Source organism: Teleopsis dalmanni, chromosome 2 (genome assembly GCF_002237135.1).
Source record: "Teleopsis dalmanni isolate 2A chromosome 2, ASM223713v2, whole genome shotgun sequence".
NCBI classification, from domain to species: domain Eukaryota; kingdom Metazoa; phylum Arthropoda; class Insecta; order Diptera; family Diopsidae; genus Teleopsis; species Teleopsis dalmanni.
Genome location: NC_051847.1, coordinates 221,597,535 through 221,625,496, shown reverse-complemented (window position 1 = coordinate 221,625,496; position 27,962 = coordinate 221,597,535). Strand labels below are relative to the sequence as shown.

The window sequence follows — 27,962 nt, the reverse complement described above, 5'->3', positions numbered from 1 at the left end:
ATACTTTATAAGGTATAATATTGCTAATTCTTAAAGTGCAGACGGTTATATCCATTACTATATTTAAACTTTTTCACAGTGGTCTCTGGACAAAACACCACAACAATGAACACCACGGATAAATATTGGCTAAATTAAAATAATCTGCATACTCAAATGCCTTTAAGGCATATGATTTCAAAACACATAACCAACAGGAAACACGCTACCACTATACTAAACAGAGCTAGGTGGAAAGATAACAACATAAATCCTATTCCTGGACTACTCAGAAAAGGAGAGCAAATACCTCCTAAATCTTAATAACATAGATCTGATTTAAAAACAATGATTGATACAATAACTGGTTTCTTAATAAAGTGCGGTTTAGAATTTTAACAACCAACGAATGCAGATTGTGCATTAAAGACAGAGGAATACCTGCTCTTATACAATATAGGAGAAGAATTTCTTACAAAGAATTAATCCCCAAATCAGGCATAGATCGGGAAAAGATTAAGACTTATCTAGATAACGTGGAAATAAAAGAAATTCTTTACTAAATATGGATAGGCCAAAATATTATAGCCTATCAATGGACGCAAAGTCACGAATAGCTAATGTTTGAGCCTATCACAAACTATTTCTAATACTACGTTTAAATTGCGAGATTAAGAGAACGAGAATAAGTTAATCTACATTTTTATTCTACACCATTTACATTATTCATTGGAGATTAATTTTGACGTTTCTCTTTTTATGTTGTGTTTCGTGTGTTTGATATATATCTGTTAATAAAGCATTTAATTACAAGTTTGTACAAAACAACTATAATATAAATTTAATAAATAGTTTTATAAAAAAATTCAACAAATTTTAGTTTTAATTATGTTTAAAACTGTTATTCTTCTTCTTCTAGGTGCCTCGTCCGCTTTCGAACGTTGGCTCTCGAAAAAGTGATCTTGTACTTTTATTGGACCATTTACTTAAATTCTTTAGCCAATAAAACTAAACAAATTTAATAATAATTTCACTCACTTCGGTATTTTCAAATTTTCAATGTTTGTTTTAAATAGATTTTGACATTTCTTTTCGAATTCTTTTTAGATCGTAAAAAAAATCTACGATATTAAGTCATTTGCAGGGTTGCACAGAAAAATAATTACCATTTCTAAGAAGATTTAAAATTAATTTCGACCAAAACAAGATTAACTTTTGTATGTAAACGCAGTATTATAATTAAAACCCAAATGCATTAAACCTTTATTAGCAATTTTATCACGCATTAGTGTACCACTAAATTTCGCTTTCTGACGATTGTTGAAATATTAACGATTAAATAATGTTATCGAAATAGTCTTTAAATACAATAATTATAAAAAAAAGTATGATTGTGAATTTATACTTAAATCCTTTTTTTGACATTAATATTCACGAAATTATTTACTCATTAAAATCACAATAATATTAAAAAATTTTGTAGCTCAATAACTATTTTAAGACTTCCTGTACACAACTTTTATCAATCCACCTAATTTTTGCTCAACATTCTTATGTGGATATGAACAAACGGTTTAATATTTGGTATCAAAATTTTTAGTAAATTGATGTTATGATAAAAATTAATTAATATGTTTTAATGGCTATTATATCATATTATATATATCATTTATTTTATAGCATAACATTAAGTCGCAAATTCAAGTAAAATTTCGAACTACTTCAGGTCAGGAAAAGGCAGGTTTTATACATCTGTGCATTTTCTTATGATATTTTTTGTTTCCAAATGTTCTTTGCTTATCTTAAATTTAAGCAAAGACAAATTTCATTACCGAACCTTGTTGAACGCCGCTGTACTTACTAATGTGGTTTGTGTATATACTAAATAACTTCAGGTGTATTTTTCATTTATGGTTTTTTTTTGCGCTCGTAAATAAAAACGCTTGTAGTTTTAGCAATATTTTATTTAATTTAGCTCTAATTATGAACATTACTCATAATATTGATAAACAAATTGATTTTATACAAATTGCAATATAGCTGTAATTTGAGCTGTCAAATTTTGTGTAAATCAGACTGCATTGTCAGTTTGATTTTGTAACTACTCGAGCAAATATTACTTATACTGTGTGAATAGGCTGTTATATTTCGGTAATAATTTATATTAGTATGATTGGTATATAATCCTATTAAAGTAAACGTTTCCATTACATCCTTTATGAATAACATACATATGCTATTAGGTAGTAAACGCTGTTTTACATATCAATAGGTCTGTTCCTGTATGTACTTTTAGTAAAATATATTGTGTTAATTTTTATTTAATAATGGATGATATAATTAATTTATTATTATATTATTTTTTATATATAATACATTAATAATTTATCCTAAAAATATTAATATGTAATTGAATTAATATTTTTATGTTGTAACTTATTACAATATATGCAATACAAAAATATAAATTCTTATTTACTTATTTCACAAATGAACTATTTTTTTAAGGCTACTGAATTCATAATATACTTCTTCACTTATCAAAATCTTTTTAATATGATGGTTGATCTTTCTAATTGTCGTTTTAATTTTCTTTACATATGTTAAGAATATTCGTACAAATTATTTTAAATTGTAATATATTTTTATTCTATATGGAACCATATAAAAGTTATGTAAAATTTATTTGCTTAATTACTTTAACTTAAATTAACTAAAATTGCTTATTTCCATTAAAAGCAGCATATAAAATTTTATCAATTTAATTCTCAAATATAATAAATCATTATATAAAAAGAATGTGAATGATAACAATTTCATGTCAATTCAATAATTTTGTATCGTTATTCAATAAATACAACCATGTCATCTAAATATTTAGAAGCATCAAGCTACACCGGTTTCGGCCAATCAAAATCGAGCTTCTATTTTCAACATTTACGGAAATAGAATTTTCTGTATACCTTGACTGGCATAAATTCACTGGAAGCAATCGTTTATTAAATAAAATTTGCAATTAAGATTTAAAACGGTGTTAACGTGTAGTGAAATTAAAGATTTTCCACGGGCCTTCTATTGTTTAATAAAATTATTTAATAGTGAATTGATGTAAAAATACATATTTTTAATGTGCACAGTGCTTGAAAATAAAAGAGAATCATCCCTTTTTTGTGTATATCGCTGTCTCATATAAAACGGCAAGATTTTGTGTAATCGCCAACAGCCAATCAAAATAGCTCTTCTAAAATTATAGTTCCGGAAACAGTTTTGTCGAATATATCATAGAATTATTATATCGATGCTTTCATTTGCGAGCGGATTTTCGAAGAATAAAGTAGTGTATCGCTTGTTCTAAGTGTTAGCAAAAATTTTAATATTTTTAATCTGATAATAATTAACTTCAATATATAAAACTATATAAACGGTAAGTTAATATGGCAAAGTAAAATATTGTATGTTAAAATTCTTTAATTTTAAAGAATTTCATGCAAAGTAAATTCAAGAGAAAAAATTTCCCAATGTTTCAATTTTGTTTTCGACAAAATTTTGGGTAATTTTAAAATATAAACAAAAAAAATTGTTGCTTTAATTTTATACTTTATTAAATATATTGTAAATTATTGGAATACATTTTTTTTTCTCTCTATTTTACAATTTTCAGGAGTACACAATTATTGATTTTTCGTCGTAGCTATTTTTCGACAATATGGCGGACGACGAACAGTTTTCGCTTTGTTGGAATAATTTTAATAGCAATCTCTCGGCTGGTTTTCATGAATCGTTATGCCGTGGTGATTTGGTTGATGTGACGCTTGCAGCGGAGGGGCAACTAGTGAAGGCGCATCGTCTTGTACTATCTGTTTGTTCTCCGTACTTCCGCAAAATGTTCACACAGATGCCGGCCAATCAACATGCTTTTGGTAATTATTCATTAAATTAATATCAATAGTAAAGTTTTCATGACCCGATTCCTAATATATTATAAATTTTCAGTATTCCTAAAAGATGTTAGTCATACAGCTCTTAAAGATCTCATTCAGTTTATGTATTGTGGAGAAGTAAATGTTAAGCAAGAAGCTCTTCCAGCGTTCATAAGCACAGCAGAGGCTCTTCAAATAAAAGGTTTAACCGATGTAAGTACATAAGTTTGTGTATATCACAATTATGAGATGGCGTGGGTACGCGCATGTTCGCGCCATTTTTTTTTTTTTTTTTCTTCTCTTATGTATCTAGTAAAAAATAATTGCTTATGGATGTGTGTGTATAAACAAACAAATATAAATATTTCATATACATTTATTACAGAGTGATCCTGCACCATCGTCATCACCAGCGGAACCATCTACTCCAACACCACAAATACAGCAAATTACATCCCCACGAGTACGACAACAGCGAACCTCACAAACACGGTCCTATAAAATAGAAACAATTGATGATTCAGATGAAAAACCAGCTACACAAATTGTTATACAAACAACAGCAGCGCCACAGGCAACAATTGCACAACAGCAAGCCTCACACCTGCAACAGCATACACATCATCATAGCTCCGCGCAACAAATAAGTAGTGTACCAGCTACAGCCACCGTCGTTACACACAAGCGTCCTGCACAACGTAGCATTGGAAGTGCACCACATATAAAACGCACCAAGAGTACAATTGATCCATTAGATGCATCAGAATCTGCAACCTCACAAATAACTGTGCAAGCAACAGTAGTCGATAGCAAAGCTCAACAATCTGATACCGAATATATTGACATGCCAATGGAAATACCCACCAAATCTGAACCAGATTACTCTGAAGATGCAGGAGAAGTAAATGCCACAGATCATGAAGCAACATATGTTGAAGATGATTCCTACGGTGACATGCGATATGATGAAAGTTACTTTACCGAAAATGAAGATGGAACAGCTAATGCATCTGTGGCAACATCTGTTACTGGTGGCAATTCTGGTGGTGTGAATGTTAGTAATGCTTCAGTTGCGACGACATCGACAAAAGCTCTGATAAAACAACAGACGTCATTCTCTGATTCATCATATGTCGATGCTGCCGATCAGTCAAATAATGATGCACAAGGTTGGTAAATATACAATCGATATTGAATTATTTCAGCAACAGAGATAATTCAATTTATAGTTTTAGATTTCGGGTGCAGTTGCAAACAAAAAGTAGCTTCAAAAATAAATAATAATATTTAATTAATTAATATGTTAAAATGATGTGTACAAAATTGTCAATGAAATTGAATTTATTTTAAACAATGAAAGAGCTATGATTTGTTTGCAACTGCAGCCAAATTGACTGCAATCAACTTCAAACGAGGCGAGGCGAGACTAAAGATAAATAAGCCAAGAAATCGTTTAAAGTTTGTTTCTGTCAAAAAAGAAATATATATAAATTAGTTTGTAAGTTAGTTTTAAGTCGGTTTCCGCAGCTAAGTTCGGTCGAAATTAATGTTTACGATGGAATCCTCAACGTATTGAATGCTTCTTGCGTTAACACGGAGAGGATACACATCATTTCAAGTTTGTGTTTTAAATACTAAAATTATGTGTTGTCTGTACGGTGTTACATATATATATGTATATTTTCGGAATGCATTTCGATTGTTAAATGTGTACGATAAAAAGTAAAAGTGTCAAATAATCTGAAAATTATAACAACGTAAGTACAATTAAATAATTTGTTATTTTAACAATATTGGATAAGTATAAATAACATATAAAATCTAGTTAGAAACGATTACTACATATATACTACAAAACTGAAGAGAGTAGTAACAAATAAATATAAAGATAGATAAAATAAGGGTTTTTGCAATAATGCATTTATGGTAATATTTAAAAAAAAATTTTTTTCCTTAAATCTGTTGCAGATTAAAGATTAAATATATGTTAGTGATGTAAATTGGTATGAGACTAAAAAAAAATTTAATAAATTTAAGTTAATACTTGGTTACATTAAGGTTTTCCAAGTCATTTATAAGTAGTTTCTAAATACTATAAAGTAACTGGATTATACAACTAGGTCGGTTGTTATAGTAATAGACAGCATAAAGATGAGTTTTTAATTGAGGGGATTGTAGGTAGTTCAGCCTAATTAATTATGTAGTATTGCTCATTGCCTCATTAAATTCAATTTCATAGTTATAAAAGAAGTACGTATATACCAAGTTAAGAATAAAACTGTAGGACCAATTACTTTTGAAATAGTTAAACGTATGTCATTTGATCAAATAATGAATGACAATTAAATAGCATATGAGAATATATAACTGTTTCAATGGGGTGTGAGGCCTAAAGGCACTCTAGATGCAAAATAGTTAACGGTCTACGTATTTATTGGATTGTGTACGTCATTTTTATTAGGGAGCAATTGATCTAAATGTAACTTGCAATCAAAGATTATTCTAGCCCATGACTGCATTAGATACAATCTAAGTCAATATGAATCATACAAACTAGAAACATTAATTTAATTTTTTAGTTGTCCTTTCACGAGAGTATTGAACAAATTTAAACACTAAAGAGATAGAAACTGATTGAAAATATTTGAAATTCATTAAATACTCGTATGCTCAATAAATTCATATGTAGTATTAACCCATAACAGTTCTCTACGTTCTAGATTTTTAGAAATTGTTTCACTGAAGGCAAAGAAGATATATTTGCTTGAAAAATTAGTTCAAGTTTTGAACATATATGCAGGGGTTTGTTTTTCATATATGTTGCAAAAAATGTGAAGCGTAACACAATCATAGTGGAAAATGGTTACGTATTTGCAGTTTACTGGTGAATTATAGCTTCATAAAGCTCTTTCACATAATGTGAACCCTTTACTCTATTTACGGTAAAAGAGAATGCATTTAGATAGAAACACATACAGTCGTAATTGTTTTTGGAAAATAAAAAAGTGCAGTTATATACCAAATTTAGTTTTATTAATTCCAATGTATGATCCAATATATTAATGTAATTTGATTATAATGTATTTGGATATTATTTCATCCACCTGCTGTTCCAGCTAAATAGATATCCATTAGTCTTGGATCTCGGTGTTGAAATTCTCTTCTTTTAGGTATTGGTTGGTAGTCAGGTCTACGTGTATCATTGAATGAACTTAAACTGTCGTTACTTTCTTCCTCTGTGGGATGGATTAGCTTTTTAATACGTCGTGCAGCTGCTTCAGCACTAGTCATTGGTCTGTCATCAAAAGACTTCGGTGCATCACTGCTATGCATAACTTGAGCATTTATTTCTGGATTTTGTTCTGATGCATTGTCATTCGTCGCCTCTTTGTCTGATGAAATATTATATTTACTTTTCTTTTCCATGGCATTGGTTAATTTAATGCGATAAACGCATTTTACGATCTTATCTTTAAATATTATCCCGACGAAATGCACGTACCACGAGTCTAAAATTCTCAAATTTTTTCCAGAAAATTCTTGTGTACACAAAAACACACCTTCAGTCTCAGCTCCATCTTTTTCAAATAAAGATGCCGGCAAAAATTAAATGGAGATGATTGAGATGCTGCCACCTAAATTATCTCTAATTATTAAATTGGCTCGTTAACTTAATCGACGATGATACCACCTATCTAAATGATTTTAAATTCGAAAATACCTTTGCCGTTAATAACTTAAAGTATGTTTATATTTCAGTTTTTCTATGTAATTGAATTATTTATACACTACATACGCTAGGTGGATGTAAGGTATTTTTTAAATATACGTAACCATCGTGCCTACAATGTTGATATCAGAAATTAAAATTGATTACGAGTAAATATTTTATAAACATGCATTGAAAAATAATATTCAGTTGTTTTTTAAATGGAAATATATTTATGTAGGGTAAGTAAATTTTTATAAAAATGTATGTGTAAAATTTTATGTAGGGTAAGTTATTGAAGTAAAAGTGGATGATGTACAGCTATATATTTTAATAATAACGTTTTTAAGTTAGTAAACAAATGTTTGATGGAATTTGTAACAGCTGGTATCTAATCATTGCTCAGAGTGCACCAGAGCTGCAGAAAATCTGCAGCACTTATAACACAGCTTTTTGATAAAAGTATCACATCACATATATTAAGAAAATCTTTCATGTGTGTTTTAAAATTTACCCGGAGCTACAGAGTTATAGAATTATCCCTATATATTTCTAAATAGTTCATAGTAATGATTTCAATAGAAAAGCCTAAGAAGAATTAGAGTTATGGTTTAAAATGTTTGGAGTTCCTCAAGCGTAATATCAGCTGCATACTTTAAGTGACGCAACTATACAGTAAAGATGAGTTAACAAGTTGCTTATACACACACACGCACGCACGCACCTATTTTTAAAGTGTGTCCAGTTCAAGTTAGACTAAGTTGATGCTAAACCAAATGGAAGATTTTTAGGATTTTTTGCACTGCACACATTTAGCCATTTATCAACACGTATCGACACATCACTACATTATCGGCACAACTTGTAATTTCCCACATTTAGAACGCAACTTAGTCTAACCCGCACACGTCCTTAGATTTGTTTTAAGACACCAAATGATTTGGTTTATTTTTTTTTATTTCTATACTTTCATAGCTTTTTCCAGAGAAACTGAACGGCTGTAATAATTTATTTAAATACAACTCTGCGTTTTATTTGTAGTAAATCTGGTACTATAGTTTGACAATAATGGATATTTCATCACGATTCATTTAACAAATGATATAATAGAAACAAAATAATTTTTTTTATTCATTTTATATACATGGTAAAATCTGTATTTTGGTACATAATCCTAAACAGTTAAATTGATAATTATAAACTGAATTTGGATAGATATTTGGCATAGGTAATACAGAATAAACGGGTTTCTAAATATCATATATTATGGAGTAGTATATATTGATATCTTATTGCTGCAGCTTATGCAGTAATCATTGAACATGATATCGGTTTTTGGGACGTGTCAATTTATAAAACAGTGACAAGTGATTATAGTTGTCAGAATTTAAACAAGTTTCTTGAATTCAGCATTTATTTATTTCTTTTTACCTATCAGTCAAAGTTCGAAATTGGTTGATACTATTTCTATAAAGCAAAATCGATATTGGTTGCTGGTTTTGCACTCAAAGTCGATTTCCACCAGCAAAATTCGTAATGTAAACCCCGTATAAGCTCACAGATCGCTAAAGGAGCACCAATTTCTGATTTTACAGCAAAAATATTTAAAATTAATGTAATTATATTTTTTTTGCACTCAATTAAAAAATAAATGAAAACTATTTCTGAAGATTGTTTTATTTCTTTAAATAATGGTACTCTGTAAAATTTAGATCTCTTTTGATAAAAGTAAGTTTTAGGATTTATTTATAAACATTTCTATCATATTAAAAATATTATAGAAGGAATAATTACAATTGATTTACAAAAAAAAAAAAATTTTTTTTGGCGTTTTAAAAACTAATAACATTTTATATATACATACAACAATGAATTATAAAATGAATTGTTAATTACTTTAAGGGGTCCCTGAATAAATAGCCAGAGCTTATTTACCAGATATCACGTTTCAATCTTGTCTAGACAGCTGGTTAATATGGCTTTCAAGATTTGAAATAAACTCTCGCGATCTCGAACTTTCAAATCGAAATGTATGTTTTCATTTCTGATATACCAGGGTGCACCAGTAATCATTCCTAGAATTTTTGCTTGAGCTCTTTGCAAGATTTCTACGTTTGACGAACAGACATTGCCTTAAAGCTGTAAGCCTTGTAGGATTTAAGTAAATTGCTCATCTGATTCGAATGCCATAGTCATTTATCTAAATATTTTGTAATAAGTTAGTAATAACATATTTAGATTGCGAAGTTTAACGCTGGAAGTATCGGTTTATTAAAAACATTTTGCCATATAAAAATGAAATCTAGACCGTGTGCGAGTTCAAGTAAATTGAAATTTTCTAGAGATTTTTTGCACTGCACTTATGTCAATATTTATTTATTTATTGCACTTATTTATTATTTTTGATTAAAAGTTTTCAAATTTATTTATTTATTTAATAAACATCTTATAAAATTTTCACAATGGTAATACTCAATTTACCTAATTTTTATTTAACTTACCCTACTCGAAATTCAGGTAAATACCTACATTCACTGCCATATAGACATAATTTACTATTTCCCTCATTTTACCATCAATTTACTCGAAATCGCACACGGCCTTAGTATAACAATGATTAGCATTTATATTATTCAATACATATTCATTATACGGAAATTCTAAGATATTAGTACTAGAAAATGCAACCATGCAAAGTTTAATCAACATTCAATGCTACTAAAAACAAATAGTACTCAACAAAAAATGAATGAAGTGTATGGGAATATATTGTACATCTACAAACTAGGCTTTCTGATTGCAAATTTGTTGTTTATCCTTTCGTTAAACATGATAATTGGTGGAAGGTTTTTTCTTATTACAGTGAATGTTGATCGTAAAAATCTGAGAACTGTGAAGTGTTATGAATATTGATGTGAGAAAAAGTTTTATGCATATATCGAATGTTCAACAAAATTTGCATGATGCCAAAGAGAATTGTAGCAAACTGGGACAGTTTGCTCTTTTATGAAGATATCCATTTGGTAGATTCATAATGTATCATATGTGAAAATTTCTTAAAGGAAATATATTTAAATTTTTGAATATATTTATGAATAATTAGGATTGCTCTAATATTTATAAAAAAAAAAATTATACCTGTATGCCTCTACAGTAAGAAGTTGTGCATTGAAGAGGAGTGTGGAATATGAGTAAAATCTATAAAAATGTGATACGCGTGAACCGAAATCTGTATTCTTATACAGGTAGGAAAAATATCATCAGAATTTGTATATATGTTTTAATATTATTTATTCTTTATACTAAAAGTGCAATATAATCCGATTCTGGCTTAGCAGTTGTGTATTAAGTCATCTACTTCAAGGAGTTAGTAGATTGCTATAGCACGACATGACCATTTGTGAAATTTGAACTGTATTAGATACTGCAAACGACTATTATATCTGGTCGAATATTTGTACCCTAATATATACATGAATAAACATTGTTAATGAAAAAAATATCTTAAACCTGCCATTTATTTTTCAGAAGGATACCATTTTCGGAAAATGCAGATGAATTCTTTATGTCCTGTCGATTGTTTGGAGAATACTTAGCTAAGCTGCAGAAGCAGTGTGACGTTTTTTTATTTATTAAATTAAAGTAAAATATTTTAAATTTGAATAAAAGTTAATTAAATTGTATGTAACTGTGTTTTTTTTTTCATTTAAGTAATTTTTTTTTTATGAAAAATAAAATAAATACTTATTTTCTTTATTGCAGGTGAAGTGAAATTTATACGAAGCCAAAAGAAGAACGCTCAGTTGGTCTACAATAGTTTTATTTACAATAAAAAACTTACACAGGCTAATGGTCACACCACATGGCGATGCATCGACGTGCTCAAGTTACGATGCAAAGCGGTTGTGATTACTAAAAAAAATGAACTAGTCGCAGCACGTCGGGAACACAATCATCAAAATCATAGTCAACGTATTGGACGAAGACCACTGTTCAAAGAGGAAGAGGAATTGGCAGATTTGATTGAAATTGCGCCTTATGATTTAAAACTCGCCGAATATGTTTCTGTCGCCCCACTAGAGGTGTACTCACAAAAAAAAATTAAACTTTTCATGTCCTCAGGGTCATCTAACATAGAGGGATATGAGTTCAATGATGAAAAATCTGATGTTGAAATAATACCAAATTAATCTGTGTTTTTTGTAATCCACATACTTAATAAGTTAGAGAAAATTAATAGATAATAAAATAATTTTTATAAAATAATTTCCTCAAAAATGTTTAATAGATAACCACTACATGTTACACTTTAGAACTTAGAATAATTTTAATGCAACCAACACTAATAGTTTTTTCCTTTTATGTTTGTATTTCAGATGTTGAACTCTCATTTATAGAAACGCCTTGGGCAACACCTTGCCTCGTTCTAAAAAACTTTATATACAATTGTCACAGCAGAAAGAATAATAAGGAATACTGGCGTTGTCACAATTATTCCAAAAAAATTCAAACAGAACGATGTCGATCCCGTTGTGTACTTGAAAATGGCAGACTTAAAGCGTTGTCTGGTGGTGAGCATAATCATCCTCCGCATACTGAGAAGATTGAAAAAATGATGGAAAGAAGCCGTATAGCTGCAGGAATATCCCGTTTTAAGATAGCACGCCAGAGATCTTTACCAGTGCGCTTAGAAGTAAAGTCAGAGAACGACTATGATGAAATAATGCATACACAAATTATGTTACTACATGAGTAGTCTAGAAATGGCTCTTAGTTGTATTGTATATATAATCTTAAAAATAGCAAATTACGTTCCATGTAAAAATAATTATATCTTTTCATTATAGTTACAGTGTTGATTTAATAAAAAAAAAAACTTCTAAAGATGTGAAGTTACATGATTTATTAATATGTAGTCATATTTAATTATATTTAAGTTAATTAGCATATTTACTACATATTATTATTATTATATATAACAATTTTTAGTAGTTTGAAGAATAGGTTTATCTTTTGAGGAATTTAAAGTTAATTCTAAATGTATTAACATAGAATATTGGTTGAATTTTAAGAGAACACACCGATTAGATATTAATGGATTTGTTTTCACGCGATTCAGAAGGACGAATAAATATTTTTATTGAAGCTATGTGCAGATATAACTTCGTAAGTACAAACAATATAAGTATTTAGAGTAAATTATACAAAAAATGCATAACTTCAATCATTTTTGTTGCAGAGCACGAGTTCTATATTTGCGGAAAAAGACTTGTGAAGAAAAAAGATTTAAAGATTTAAGTTATCATCATGGCGTTCAGCGAGGAAGAGTGCAAGGTTCTCCATGAAAGTCAGAGGTGCTATAAAAAACACAATAAGTTGATTATAATAAATAAAAAAAACTGACATATAAAATATATTTTTAGTATAATTGATTTAGATAAAGAAAGTTTTTTGTAACAACTTTCAAAACGTATAGTTAATATTTAAAAGACTAACATATACATATTTTTTTTTAATTCCAGCTGGTCCAATGTACTACAATGATCGTGGACAACTAATACATAATAATTATATTTATTCATTTAAATCGGTAAAGGCGGAAACTTGCTCTGCACGTTGGACATGTATTTCGCAGAATAAACTTGGTTGTCCTGCTATTCTCGTAACTAAAGGCAAATCCTTGTTGTCTTTATGCCATGCACATAATCATCCAAAACACAACATACCAAAAATTTGTTTTCTATTAAATAAAGCTTATATAAAATAAATTAAAATGTTCATGAATTATTTTTAATTAATTCTTACTATGCATGATTTAAATATAAAACACTTTACTAACATTAATATTTATTATTTCAGCTAAAGTCCTGAACTTTAAAAACCGAAAGCCTCCATTGACAACTGAAAAGCACAACATTAAACGAAGTTCAGGATTGAAAAAACGATCATATGAAGAAAAAGTACAATCAGTGCCTGCACTAGAAATCACTGCTAAACCAGTAACTAAATATTCCGATATACGACGTCCAGAAAATATTATCAAATCAATAAACAGTCATCATCTATCTATTATTCAAAAGCCACGGCTAATGGGAAAATGTGTCAAATGTCTTCAAAAAGCTGACAGCAATCAGGCAAAACAACTTAAAAAATTAACAACCTATTGTGCTGAATGTCCTGGAGGAGTTTGGATGTGTGAAACGTGTTTTGATGCTGAACATATAAATCTGGAATAAATAATTGGGAAAATATTGTTTTAATCGTTTAAACAATATTTTTTTATCAAACAATCATTTTCTTGTTCGAAAAGTTATTTCATTTTTTCTCAACAGATGGCTTCATTGTATTTCTTCGCAGCCAAATTCACTCATAAGCCGCATAATTTTCATATGGAAGATGCATCATGCTCTGGAAGGTCAATTGAAGCTGATGAAGACATAATATAGGCATTAATAGGTGAAAACTGATGGATAACAGTGCATGACATCGCTAAAATACTATTTCTAAAATTCAACCATTCAACCATGATTATGTGAAACCTCTAGGTTTAATCTCAAAGCACGATAAGAATTTTGTGCCGATACATTGACTAGTGATTTGCTTTTCAAACGTGAAGAGTAGGAAGCATTTTGGAATCGCATCACTAGAAATTAGAAATGGGTTGTCCACAATAATTCTAAACGCAATAGTCGGAGAAAAAAAAGGTTTCGTTAGCCGAGACATTCGTTAGCCGAGATTAATTAAAAAAAGTGAAAAAAAAAGTGAATCATATAAATCAATTTTTTGCCAGCGAAGAACAACAATTTTATGAGCGTGAAATCAACCTACTGTTAGAAAAATGGCAAACGGATTTAGACCATAATGGATAACATGTTACATAATTTAATTATTCGCCATAAGAAAATCTCTTTCATTTTCATAAAAAAATAAAACGAAATTACTTGCCGAACAACTCATACATCATTAATTTGTAAAAATTTTATCATATAAATGTACCACTTTTTAACATTAGTTAATAATTACATCTCTTATTTTATAAATCTTCACTAATAAAAATTATTTTACAATAAAAACTGTATAGCAAACTTATATTCCTACCACTATAACATATCTTATATCTTATGATAGCTTTGATTTCTTGGTTGCGCATTTTGATTCTTTTTGACGCGAAACGTGATTATGCTCTCCATAAAGTACTTCCAAATTTCCAAGACTTGTTAAACGGATGCGTGCGCGACATTTTGTTGATGAACGGGTTGAGCATACCCACTTTGTGCCTTTAGTATTTTGCATGAATTTCACAAAGTAGTTGTTGTCATAAACGAGTTTGGTAGATGAACGCTGTCCTTTCATAAAATAGTACTCTTTCGAATCAGTCATTTTTGGACTCCCTAGAAATAAACTATGATTAATAAATGTAAATGCAGTAATTTTTTTATTTTTCACAAAAAAAATAATGTGTACATATTTTAATGTACAATTTTTTTTTATTTTTTTGAATTATTAATGCTTTTATAAATTTTTATTTTAATATTTTTATTTATATAAATTACATTATTACTATAGTATTTCTAATGGTGTTTAAAGTTGTTGAAAATTTTTATTTTTTTATAGTAGATAGTGGGTCCGACGGTTCAATTTCTGTTACATCAGCCACGATTTCCTCATACTTCATATTTAGATGAGCAACATCAATGCTACCACTTGCTGTATTTGTTAGAATACTCTTATTTTTATCAAACTTTAGGTCGGGTTTCGCTTGAGGAGCCTTGCGAGCACGTTTTTTCCTTTTAACAATTTCTTCGTGAGTATGATATCGTTGTAACGGTATAACAGTGTCATTAATAGTGAAGACACGCGACCGGCATTTCTGATTCCACCATTGATTGCAACGCCAAAATTTCTTCTCTTCTCCAGTCGACAACTTTAGTATCTTTTCGAATATAAATGGCTGACCTCCATATATCAGCTGAATACGACCCCGTGATGTTGCAGCATAGACGGCAACAGTGCTATCTGTAAATAATAAAAGTAATGCTTTAGTAAAGTCTTAGAAAATCATTAATGTTCAAAACGTATAGTTTAAATATTTGAAATAAAAATGCAGTTATTTATTAAATTAACATTTATTGAATAGTTAGATTTTTTCAATTTTTTTCAATATTCTTGGTGAGGGTTCGTGATTATGTTGCGGTTTTGTGAGACAAACTTTATGTAATCCATTCGGTTGTTCAAAAGTGGTTATACGCGCTTTGCATGGCTTCATGCCGAGTCGCCGACTCCGACAGTTCCAATAAGTTGCATTACCACAGACATTGTTTTTAGCAAATGTAAAATTTTTATATAACAAAAGTTGCTTGCCACGTTGGCCCGGAATAAATCTCAAAATAGCATCTTTTTCCGTCATGAAAGATTTGATTTTGAGAATAGACGAACGTTCTGCCAAGTTCTTTGTACACACTAGGTCATCGTCATCGTTATCGTGATCGTGATCGTTATCAGCTTCAGATTTAATAGAGATATTTTCGCCATATTCGACATTGCCATACTGTTGATTTTCTTCCATGCTTGTTACGATTGAGTAGTTAGTTGTGGTGCCTCGTTTTTTATTAACTTTTGATTTTGCGATATCTTTTCTCAATACTTTTATCGTAACCATTTCTGTAAATACGTAAATGTTATTAGTTTTAAAAAATTTTTAGTACATTAAAAAAATATTTCCTAAATATTATTTACTAAAACAAAAAACTTTACATTTTCAAAGAATTTTTTAATTAAAAATTAGTCAATTGTTTACATTGTAATATTGTAATATTTTACATTTCAATAATTGTGTGAATAACCTATCATTAGATCATTAGATGGGTTAGGCCATTATGAATTTCTGAAAATACAATTAAATATTTTGTTCATAAACAATTTGATATATATATATTTATATATATAATTATATGCATACTCACTGTACTTTTGGTAGATGATTTTAAAAAGAACATTTTAATTATTTACTTCCTATGCTGTAGACTGCAGGGTTCGCTTTTTATATTATGCATTGAAGATGTTGATTTGAATCCATAATTTTTGTCTGAATTATACATTGGGGCATGTGTATGTTTTGCAGAGGAAACATGTATAAAATCTCCAAGATCTGTAATTTTTGTCACTAATCGTGCACGACATTTCGCTTTATGATACATTGAGCACTTCCAGTCCCTCGATTTTTGGCCAATTCTTGCTTTTTCATTAGGTGTATATGTGTTATCTTTGTAATATACCAATTGAGTCCCGCGCCGAGACTTAACATAGGTTGCAAATTTTAAACTTGCACGCTCTATAACAAGGAAAAACAATATCAGTTATTTATATAAATAACTACTAAAAAAATTTAAACATATAGACATAAAAAAGGTTAATAGTTGATAATCGGTTATATGAATTTTGTTTATTGAAAAGGCAGTACAAAAGAAATTTTTTGATTTTGATTAATAACACACCATAGCTATCTAGTTTTTAATATTCTTTCTGCATGTAATATCATATTTTTTAATTTGTTCTTCTAATGTATGATTATGTGTTCCATTTCGTATCTGAAGCTGCATTGTATCCTTGCGTTGAACAGCACGCGCGCGGCATTTTTGACGAAAGTTCGCACATTTAAGATACAATTTACCATTAGTTTGAGATGAAATGACGAACCGAAATTTATTAATGAAAATAAAATTGCCCGTGCGCATCAAATTAGGTGCTATAATAAAAATAATATATACATATATTATTATATATTAATGACTTTGTAAATATTATTATTTTATATAAATACTTTTGATACTGTAAAGAAAGTTGGTAGATTCCATTGTTAAATTTGTTACCGTTTTTAATTTGTTTTTATTAATTTTAACATTTTTATACATTTAAAATTGTACTTCTAATTATAATTAAATGTTTTTACAGATGTGAAATTATAGCAATTATGACACCATTTGATGTTCTCCGAAAAAAAAAATTATAAAGCTATTAAGGAATTTACAATGAAACCTCAATAACTCGAACCTCTTTATTAAGTGGTAATCTACAGTAAGTTGAAAAAAAATTTGCATTCTCTTCCGCTGAACCATTAAATATGCGATATGTCAAATTATTTAAACTTTGTCACTTGAACAAAATGTTATTTCCCTAAGAGGTATTGATAAAATATATTTATACTCCATAAATAATTAAAATATAATAATCTTATTTGGAATTTTCCAAACTTATAGTAATAAAATTGAAAAACAATGCATGGAGTTTTTGCTCTTTCTGAACCATTAATATCAACCGAGTAAGCCAGAGTAACTACTTACACACTACAAATCAACATTAAGAGATGTTCTTGATATAGAGGATTACGTATTTGGTTCATTATTAGATCTTGGAAAAATAATTGACAAGCAATTTAATAATTACTTTAATCAAAAGAACATAATAGATATTTTTTTAGTTGTTTGTACAGTTGACTTGATTCATACTACAGATACATAATTTCTATTTAAATATCCTTGTTAAATCGAAAACGCATTTACTCAAAAGTTTTAAAATTTTTCTCAAAATTCGAGATATCTTGATTCCACTGTATTTACCTCTTTATATGATTAAAGTAATAAATTCTACACAAAATAATTATAGAATATTATAAAATTAAGATGAGACTACCTGAAAAAAAAAATATGTTAGTATTTATAAACCAATTTTTTTTAAATTAAATTATACCACACTTATTATTGGCTAATCATTGTCGCTTATCGTTAATAATTGTACATCATAATCATGATTATGCTGCATACGACAAAATTAAATATTATCCAAACCGGAGGGAATACATCTAGCAGGGCATCGCAATGCAGTATTACTATTTTTGTTACAAAATTCAAAATTTCTAGTTGGACTGTACTTGCGTTCATTTGTGCAATGAAATGCCTTGCGGATAAGACTTAGAGCACTCCTACGATTAGGAACATATCTACTTTCTTATAAGCCTCTTGAAAAGATTTACTGTTAGATTTAAGTCTATAATTTTTGTCTGATTGTATATTGGAGGATGTGTATGTCTTGCAGAGGTAACATGTATTACATCTCCAAAATCTGTAATTTCTGTCACTAATCGTGCACAAAATTTTGCCTTATAGCACGTGGAGCAATTCGATTTTCTCTTGATTTTTTGCTAACTTCTGCTTTTTCCTTCGGTGTGTATGTGTACCTTTGTAAAATACCAACTGAGTATCTCGACGTGACTGATGCAAATTTTGAACTTGACTGCTCTAGAAAAATGTCAATCATTTAAATAATTATTAAAAACTTAAAACATATAAACATAAAAAGGTTAATACTTGAAAATCGGTTATATAAATTTTGTTTATTGAAAAGGTAATACAAATAAAATACGTACCATAGCTATCTAGTTTTTAATATTTTTTCTGCATTTAAGATTGTTTTGTTTAATTTGTTCTTCTAATGTATGATTATGTGTTCCATTTCGTATCTGAAGCTGCATGTTATCATTTCGTTGAATAGCTCGCGCGCGACATTGTTGACGAAAGTTTACGCATCGAAGATACAATTTAGCATGAGTTTGAGATGAAATGACGAACCGAAATTTATTAATGAAAATAGAATTGCCCGTACGTAACAAATTTGGTGCTATAATAAAAATATATATATATAATTTATTATATATTAATATTTTTGTAATTGTTATTTTAATATAAAACTATTAACGAAGACATATCTTTATAGTATTTTTTTCAAATAATATTTAAACTTGTACATAGATACTTTCGATACTATAAAGAGACAGAAAAGTTTTACTTTGTTAGATTTAGTATCGTTTATAATTTATTTATTAATCTTAATTACATAAATTTAAAATTTTCATTCTTATTAAAATTACGTGTTTACAGGTGTAAAATTGTAACAATTAAGACGGAATTTGTAGTTATCCAAAATTTTTTAGGCTATAATGTATGATGTTATTATATACATGATTTTTAAAATAAAAGTAGGGAATATATTTACCTTTATCTATTGTTAAGGTAATAAATTTTATTTCTAAAGTAACCGACAATGACAACATAAATGAGAATATCCTGAAATAAAATATTTAAATATTTTTAATTCATCTTTTTTATATTAAATTATACCCCACCTATTATTGGCGTTTTTTGCTTAATCATTACTAATTGGATCGTGATTATGTTGCTTACGACTAAATTTGATATTATTGAAACCGGAAGTAATACATCTTGCAGGACATCGCAGTGCAGTATTACTATTTTTGTTACAAACCCAATTTCTAGTTGTACTGTACTTGCGTTCAATTGTGTAATGAAATCCTTTGTGGATAAGATTTAGACCACCCCTACGATTGCGGGTAAAGCTATAATCTGCTTTCATCCAAACATCTGCAAAACATTTGCTATGAGTTAATTACTAAAACCTTTATAAAAATTTGTAATAGTTTTAGTTTATGCGAAGAAATAGTATAAATTGAATATTTGTTATATTTGTACTTTATTCAGTTTTAACTCTTATTTTGAGTTGAGAATGAGAATGTATAAAACTTAAGTTGCTATCATTTTTAATTCTTACATTTAATTATGATTATGTACCCCTCTGATGGATATAATTTCATCAAATTTTGTAATTGCACGAGCGGAACACTTCGTATATTTGCATCGCATTTTTACGCATTCCCAGTAGCAAGCATCCTTAATTTTTCTATTTAATGTAAATGGTTTATCATTAAGGTTAAGTAGCTTTTTACCACGGCAACTGCGGGAGAAATATATTTTAAGTTGACTGTAACATGTCTTATTATCCACTTTCAAAGCACGGGCAAGGCCTAAAAATAGTGTAAGTTAATTTATGTTATAAATAATAATAAATAATTACATAGAAACATTTAGATACTAATAAATCCCATATATACTTTGCGTTTATTTTTTATTTACTTTTATTGATTAAAACTATATATTACATTAATTATCATTACAATTTATAGTTATCTAAGACTTGAACAAGCATCTGAAAGATATATTAGTTTAATGGCTGAATTCAGTGATATTATGAATTATTTTTATACATACCGTAAAAACTTAAGTTAATTAAACTACCTTTTATTAAGAATAATAAATGATATGTAATAAATAGCAGGTTCAAGTACCTTTTTGGTTGCAATAAAGTTCTTGTCCATGCATCTTTCATTAAATTTTTTAATTAATGTCTGCGCACAAAACTTTACACTTTTTTTTTATAAACTATGACATAGTATATATATTAGTAAAAAAAACAACACAACATAACATAATACACTTAAATAATAATAGTCAAGTCTGTTGCAATTTTCATATACTTAAAACCACATTATTAAAAAAATACTTTCAACATATTCCAAATCCAAATTTATTTCCTCGTAAACAGTATAACGTAAATATATTAATTACGTTAATTTATTTAATTTTATATTGCCTTTCACTTAAATATAATAACAAACTACGAAAATAAAACATGTTATCAAAACTTTTTACAACATTTTTTATGCATAAAAAACCAAGCGTATTTTCAGGGTTGCAAAACAATATAATGAATACTACTATTTATATATAAATAACTCTAACTCAATACAAACGTATAGTTTTAAAAATAAAATTAAATATTAATTTATATATTAAATTTTTGAAAATAACTATATATATTATATATAACATGGAAATGTTAGAAACTAATTTTTTTTGATTTTTATTTATGTTATAAGATAAGTAGTTTTCAAAATAAGAAATACTACCATGGCGTTAAAACGATTGACAAGAACACTGACGCGTAGTTGCCAAAATGTGCATTTTTCCTAATTTTTAGTCTTTACTATTTGTTTTTCTCTATACATTGTGTATATTTGTATATTTTATAGTAATTGTAGTTAGTGTTACAACTTTGGTATAATGTAAGAAGTTTTACATGTGTAGTATTATGTTTTTACCTCTTAATAATAATTCTTTCCAAATCCAACCAAAGTATTTTTAGTATATTAAAGTTTATATGTATGCTGTATAAGAAAAAATATATAAAATAAAGTTTTAAAAATTGTCGTGTTTTTTTATTTGATAAACTTAAACATATTCAGTTTATGTATCAGTGTTAAGAATAACTTAAAACTTCTTATAATTATTTTAGCAAAACAAAATGTTCGAGAAACAAAAAACAAACCTGGCACTATACCTTTGCACACAGGAAGTCGCGTATTTGTGTCCAAAGCAAATTTAGGTAAAATATTTATAGATGATGCCTGTATCTACACTTCTCGCTTATCGGAATTGGTTTTCGGTTTGAAAGTGCTGGAGGCAGCTGCGCGCAGATCTCCAGAAAAACAAGTGTCTTTTTTGGATGAACATGCACTGAAGTCGGTTATAAGTAAGTTTAAAAGAATACTATTTCTGCATACTATTTAATATGTGTTTATACTTTTCTTTACGTTATAGCTCATGTTGTTCAGATTTTCCTTAAACGTGGGAAGAATATAGATGGAAAAATGGTGCTCAACTTTATTAAGCATAAATTAAGAACAATGGCATTATATTAATTCAAACATAAAAACAGCTTATTAAAAATAAAAACTAAAATTTACTTAACTACTTAAGGAGTACTTATTTAAATACTATTTTAAAAACTTATATCCGATATCATTATTTGTTAAATAAATGATATATTTATTTTTAGGTTTGAAATACTTTTACGATGAGAAGCAGACAAATGAATGTTTACAGTACACCACGACTCAAAGGGGCCGTGTTATGCTAATTTATAATGGATATCGTTACGTAGAAAATCGACAAAGTCATAAAAATATATTTTGGCGTTGTTCACGGTATGTGAAATATGGTTGTCGTGCAACTGTTGTGACTTCAAAATTGAGTGACGATGGCAACGTTCGCATTACAGGAGCACCACATACCCATAACCCTGAAATAAAAACCGAACCTCTAGTTGATATGTCAACTAATATTATGGATGATCCGAAAAGTTGTCTGTTTGGGATGGTGTCATTATTAGGAAACTAAAAAATAAATTAATATTAACTTAGGCGTTTTAATCAAAATCCTTAATAAAATTTAATTAAACTACTTAATCTTTGAATAAAATTTATTTTAGTATTTGATAGTGATAATTTGATAAATGGTTAAGGAAACACTAACGATTTGTATATTTCAGGAATGTGTAAAACATTTTACCGGAAAAAATTAACATTGCCTAAACTACTTGACGGACGATTTTACAATAACATACAGCCAAATGTAAGAACTCCAGGAGCAATACAAGCTACATGTACAACTTGCCATTGCGTTATTTCTGGCACAAGAAAATCAACAGGAAATTTCCTAAGTCACATAAAGAGAAAACACAAAGAATTACACGAACTTTGTCAGAAATATTGCCAAACAAAATTTAATATAAATAATACTTTAAGTTTTACATCAAATGGCATGAACAAAGTTAAGGAAGAACTTCTATGATTATTTATAAACAATTGTTTACGCAATTAGCTTTGTTTTGCGAAATTTGTCTTTAAAAACTATATATAATTTTTATAGTATCAATTTTTTTTAAATAGTTTAAGTATTTGTAACTCCATTTTGGGCGATAAAAATATTGGCAATTTAATAATTTCTAAAATTAAAATCGAAGTTGTCCATTTTTCGTTTATATATATGCTTCGACAAGAGGCAATAATGAAAATAAACGTAATAAAAATATGCACTTTTTACAAGTTATTTTTTTAAACCATCTATATCACATTCAATATTTAAGATATAAAATTAAACTTTTTGGTCTACCATCTACTCGGTTTTTGGTTCTTCAATTTTAAATTTATTTTTTTTTTCGTAGATTATATTATGTAATAAATAAATTAAAAAAAACTTTACAACTTAATCTTAAATATGGAACAAACATTAAAGCTATAAATAATTAACTGTTAGCAATCTCATTTAATCATTATTCGAAATAGATTACATATTTAAGAGGCTTTAAGTAATCAATACCGATTACACTTTGCCTCAAAAATTTTTATTTCCAACTCTAATTTTTTCTTCAATCAACCGACATATATTAATGCATAAGGGTTAGCTTTCGGCTTTGAGTTTTCTTAAATCCATTCGTCAGGCTTTCTTTTTGTGTAAGAATTTCATTGAAGTTATTTTAGAATGTAACCAACATTCTTTACACCTGTAAAAGTTAACAGGTAAGACAATAACTTCTTGTTAAAGTTTATTAATAGTTTCTTCCAGGAATATAAGTTTCGGCCTCATCAAGACCACATTATCACGTTACATCAACTATTTGCCTTCTCACATATACAAAGTTATTATGTTAGGTTTATTATGTGATGATTTAATTGTGAAACTAACAATTTATGCTTGTCCTTTCAAATAAAATTAAATCTTAATTTTTTATAATCAAGATAATTAAATGTAATGTTTTTTTTCCAAATGAATAAGCAAAGTATTTATTATTTCTCTAAAAAGTAACTTAATCTTCTAAACACAATTAATCCATCTTCTTCAGCCTCTCCAATTCTTTCAACATCTCTGGCGTGATTGTGTAAGTCTAAAATCAGATATTTTTAAAAATTCGTATAAAAAATATTGGACTTAACATACCATTTGTTAAATATAAATCATTTCCCACTGTTTTAATCCGACTTCGGCATTTTCTTGAACGATTATGTATACATTCCCAATAAACTCTATCATGTCTTCTTCCAAATCGCCTTAAGTTAGAACGGTATAAAAAATCGTTCACGACAAGCAATGTACCGCCTTTTCGACTGATTATGAATTTTTGTGGTCCACAGTTTGCTAAAAACTGTGGTATAACTAAAACAAAAAAAGTACGACATTATGTTATTTTATATGCAAATAGTGTTTAGTTTTGTTTAAATAATTTAAAAATAGAATTCAGAGATTTTGTTATGAGAAATTTTAAAAAGAAATTTTATTTTCTTTGTTTAATTATTTATATATTATTAAACCAATAAAAATATAGTCTAAATGTGGAACACTCAAATATTATATATATATGTTTATAAAAATACGATAACTTTAATATTTTAATTATTTCAAAAATATATACTTTAACCATATAAATATTCACATTAATTTCATATGAAAATTGAAATTAATTTTTTGTCAACGTAAGAATATTATTGTTTGATTAAATATTAAACATGTTCTGCATGCTTGCATGGCATGCATGCTGTAAAAGTTAGCAGGTAAGAAAATCACTTCTTGTTAAAGTTTATTAATAGTTTCTTCCAGAAATATAAATTTTATTTATAAGGTCTGGCTTTGTGTTTTTCGACAGAAGTTTCGGCTTCATCAAGACCACAATAACTATTTGCCTTATCACATATACAAAGTTGTTATGTTGTGTACTTCTTCAAGGATGATTTAATTGTGAAACTAACAATTTATGCTCGTCCGTCCAAAAAAAATTAAATTTTATTTTTAATAATCAAGATAATTTAATGTAACGTTTTTTTTCCAAATGAATAAGCGAAGTATTTATTACTTCTCTAAGAACCAACTCAATCTTCTAAACACAATTAATCCATCTTCTTCAGCCTCTTCAATTCTGTCAATATCGCTAGCGTGATTGTGTAAGTCTAAAATCAGATATTTTTAAAAAACTTGTATAAAAAATATTGGACTTAACATACCATTTATTAAATATAAATCATTTCCCATTGTTTTAATCCGACTTCGACATTTTCTTAAACGATTATGTATACATTCCCAATAAACTGTATCATGTCCTCTCTCTAATCGCCTTAACTTAGAACGGTATAAAAAATCGTTCACGACAAGCAATGTCGTTCCTGTTTGACTGATTATGAATTTTTGTGGTCTACAGTTTGCTGAAAACTGTGGTATAACTAAAACAAAAAATGCACGACATTATTTTATATTATATGCAAATAGTGTTTAGTTTAGTTTAAATCATTTAAAAACAGAATTCAGAAACAAATTTTATTTTATTTATTTAATTATTTATATATTTGTAAACCAATAAAAATATAGTCTAAATGTGGAACACACGAATATGATATATATATTTATAAAAATACGATAACTTTAATATTTTAATTATTATAAAAATATATACTTTCATTGATTTTATATGAAAATTGAAATTAATTTCTTTGTCAGCGTAAGAATATTATTGTTTGTTTAAATACTAAACATGTTCTGCATGCTTTTCACCATTTAAAGTTCAACAATTTTTCTAATTAATAGCTAATAAAATATTTAACTTTAATATTATGTCCACAATATTTTTTACTTATTATTTCTTACTATACGCCTTAATTATCTTCTGATAAAACGTATATAATTATTTATTTTTACCAAGAAGTACTTTTTGCAAACGTTTCTTTAATTTTTCACGAAAATCAACTGGATTTTCCGCATCCGTAAAGTGTGACTGTTCTTCCTGACTGTTAATTTTGATAAATTCTTTTGATTCCTTCTCATTATTTAATGGTATTTCTATTTCAAGAACATTAGATAAATTATGAACTTTAACAGAAGTGTTTGCTACATTCGTCTCATGTTCATCACTTTTGCTTTGAATTAAATCTAAATGTGAAGGTTTTGCTTCTTTTTCTCCATCGTTATTCAGATCAGGTTCAAACATAACTGAAGTTACACTTTTATCAGTTGCAAGCATATAGTGAACATGTTCTCCATCTAAAGGATAAACTCGCTTTTGGTCTGATACAACTCGTACTTTACATTCTTCTTTATTTTCCTTATAACAACATTGAAATATAGAATATTGACCTTTGCGGAACGAGTACCGAAAATGATGTCCATCATATATAAGTTTCATACCACCTTTAGTCGTGGATGCATAGACTGGTCGAGATGGTTTATTTTCACGTATAGTAGCGTGAATTTTTTCCATTAACGGAACTGTCGAAACTTCTTCTTTGTTTTGTTTACGGGGTCGTCCGGGTCTCCTTTTCTGGGTACCAGCAGACGAAGTTGCAATCGTAGCATGCTTAACTTTTTTTCTTAGTTTATCTAAAAATACAAATTATTTGTTAGAATTTTTTTTACAAATATGTATTATCTTAAAACTAAAATAAAACAACAAGAAAAATTTGTAAAATGATGTATTTATTTTATTATGAATGAATTTATGCACGCGTCATCCACAGAGTTGCAATTGCAGAGACTAAAATATCAACAAGTTAAAGATGTATACAATTTTTTATTGCATTCATACGAAATTCATACCTTTTATAAAATTTGTGTGACTATCAAAACAGATTGCTTATATTAATTATTTCGTCTTATTGTAATCAGTTAATGCCAGCTTATATGTTATATTAATAAATAATACATAAAAATGTTTATAAATCGAAAATTTTACTACATATTACAATTTATAAACATATTTTTTTACCGGCTTATTGGTCAATAATGTAAAGGTGTTATACCAAAAAAATAATCAACAAAAATGCTTTTTCTTGAAAATGCTATATTGTCTCCAAAATCCTAGTGACACCAGACTCAACTATAAAACTGGCATACTACACTGTGCTCAGGTGTATAATATCAGTTTCAACAAATCTGGAAGAGGATAAATATATCTCTCCTATATTTGTTATTTTTATATTTATTGTCAAAATATTGTGTAATTGTTTTCTATATACATATATGTATATAATTCATGTTGCGATGTTAATGTATTTTGTAATTGTTTCTTTTTGATATGTACTAAAATATTGTTACATTATATTAAAATTTTATAGTACCCTAATGATGAGTATAGATTATAGTCGAAATATCGGTTAAATTAAAATTTTTTTAAAACAAATAAATACTTTTTAAAAAGTTTATTATTTAACTGTTGACCAATTAGCCCGTAAAAAAGACAAAATTGTTATTAATAATTTTTGGGCATTGAAACAATAAATTATGACAATTTATGAAGTATGCACTTCACATTCATGACATATGATATATTTGCCATGCTAAATCGAATAATAAAAACCAAATAAATCAAAATAGATTTTAAGATTAATTTTAGGTGGGTTTGTGTATAAAAATTAAAACTGATATAAGATTGCTGTCTATCAATCAATCATAGAATTCATCAGCTGTTTTATAGGCAGCATAAAATATTTATTTGTTGGTAGTGAATATGGACAACAAGTATTAATATGCATATAATAATACTTTTGAATAAGCATCTTGCCTTTTCATGTATAATTTTTAATTCAATTAAAGTAACAGCTAAAAACTTAAACATATTTTTAAATC

General features: G+C 27.9%; 5 protein-coding genes and 2 long non-coding RNA genes across 31 annotated transcripts in view; 2 read left to right on the top strand and 5 right to left on the bottom strand.

The window, feature by feature from the left end:
- The first annotated feature begins 2,931 nt into the window (after nucleotides 1-2,931).
- Nucleotides 2,932-27,962, top strand: part of LOC119677739 (modifier of mdg4) — a 41,054-nt gene continuing 16,023 nt past the window's right edge. For 3 of the 24 annotated variants that reach the window (XM_038089218.1, XM_038089217.1, XM_038089212.1), the window contains exons 1-4: nucleotides 2,937-3,403; nucleotides 3,641-3,899; nucleotides 3,973-4,112; nucleotides 4,285-5,068. In XM_038089218.1, the coding sequence (XP_037945146.1) occupies nucleotides 3,686-3,899; nucleotides 3,973-4,112; nucleotides 4,285-5,068 (1,138 nt within the window). In that variant the 5' untranslated portion in view covers nucleotides 2,937-3,403; nucleotides 3,641-3,685. Of the gene's footprint in view, nucleotides 3,404-3,640; nucleotides 3,900-3,972; nucleotides 4,113-4,284; nucleotides 5,069-11,136; nucleotides 11,251-11,370; nucleotides 11,843-11,984; nucleotides 12,430-13,467; nucleotides 14,456-21,810; nucleotides 22,048-22,115; nucleotides 22,248-22,353; nucleotides 22,729-22,845; nucleotides 23,163-27,962 lie in introns of those variants that run through there. The other 21 variants (XM_038089219.1, XM_038089222.1, XM_038089220.1 and 18 more) reach the window with 17 other exon arrangements.
- LOC119677747 lies at nucleotides 12,597-13,217 on the top strand. Its single transcript, XR_005252290.1, has 3 exons — nucleotides 12,597-12,774; nucleotides 12,848-12,962; nucleotides 13,131-13,217. It is a non-coding gene; the product is annotated as an uncharacterized LOC119677747 (long non-coding RNA).
- Nucleotides 14,546-15,655, bottom strand: LOC119677746 (the record flags this gene model as incomplete). The annotated part of the gene is made up of 2 exons (XM_038089231.1): nucleotides 14,546-14,999; nucleotides 15,170-15,655. A coding segment is annotated over one exon (447 nt), but the record flags the coding sequence as incomplete, so codon positions are not given.
- Nucleotides 15,725-16,304, bottom strand: LOC119677744. The gene has a single exon (XM_038089229.1). It carries the CDS (start codon nucleotides 16,265-16,267, stop codon nucleotides 15,746-15,748), a length of 522 nt encoding a protein of 173 aa, XP_037945157.1. The 5' UTR covers nucleotides 16,268-16,304; the 3' UTR covers nucleotides 15,725-15,745.
- LOC119677748 lies at nucleotides 16,853-18,444 on the bottom strand. The gene is made up of 3 exons (XR_005252291.1): nucleotides 18,355-18,444; nucleotides 17,103-17,353; nucleotides 16,853-16,939 (listed from the first exon to the last, which is right to left on the bottom strand). It is a non-coding gene; the product is annotated as an uncharacterized LOC119677748 (long non-coding RNA).
- On the bottom strand, nucleotides 19,788-21,010 carry LOC119677745. Of its 2 annotated transcripts, XR_005252289.1 has the most exons (3): nucleotides 20,804-21,010; nucleotides 20,230-20,482; nucleotides 19,788-20,042 (listed from the first exon to the last, which is right to left on the bottom strand). XR_005252289.1 is itself a non-coding variant. In XM_038089230.1 (2 exons), exons 1-2 carry the CDS (start codon nucleotides 20,835-20,837, stop codon nucleotides 20,232-20,234), a joined length of 285 nt encoding a protein of 94 aa, XP_037945158.1. In that variant the 5' UTR covers nucleotides 20,838-21,010; the 3' UTR covers nucleotides 20,156-20,231. The 2 variants fall into 2 exon arrangements, 1 of the variants encoding a protein (XP_037945158.1); XM_038089230.1 differs by lacking the exon at nucleotides 19,788-20,042 and having other exon boundaries at nucleotides 20,156-20,482.
- Nucleotides 24,812-26,772, bottom strand: LOC119677743 (modifier of mdg4-like). Its single transcript, XM_038089228.1, has 3 exons — nucleotides 26,040-26,772; nucleotides 25,352-25,567; nucleotides 24,812-25,297 (listed from the first exon to the last, which is right to left on the bottom strand). Exons 1-3 carry the CDS (start codon nucleotides 26,596-26,598, stop codon nucleotides 25,200-25,202), a joined length of 873 nt encoding a protein of 290 aa, XP_037945156.1. The 5' UTR covers nucleotides 26,599-26,772; the 3' UTR covers nucleotides 24,812-25,199.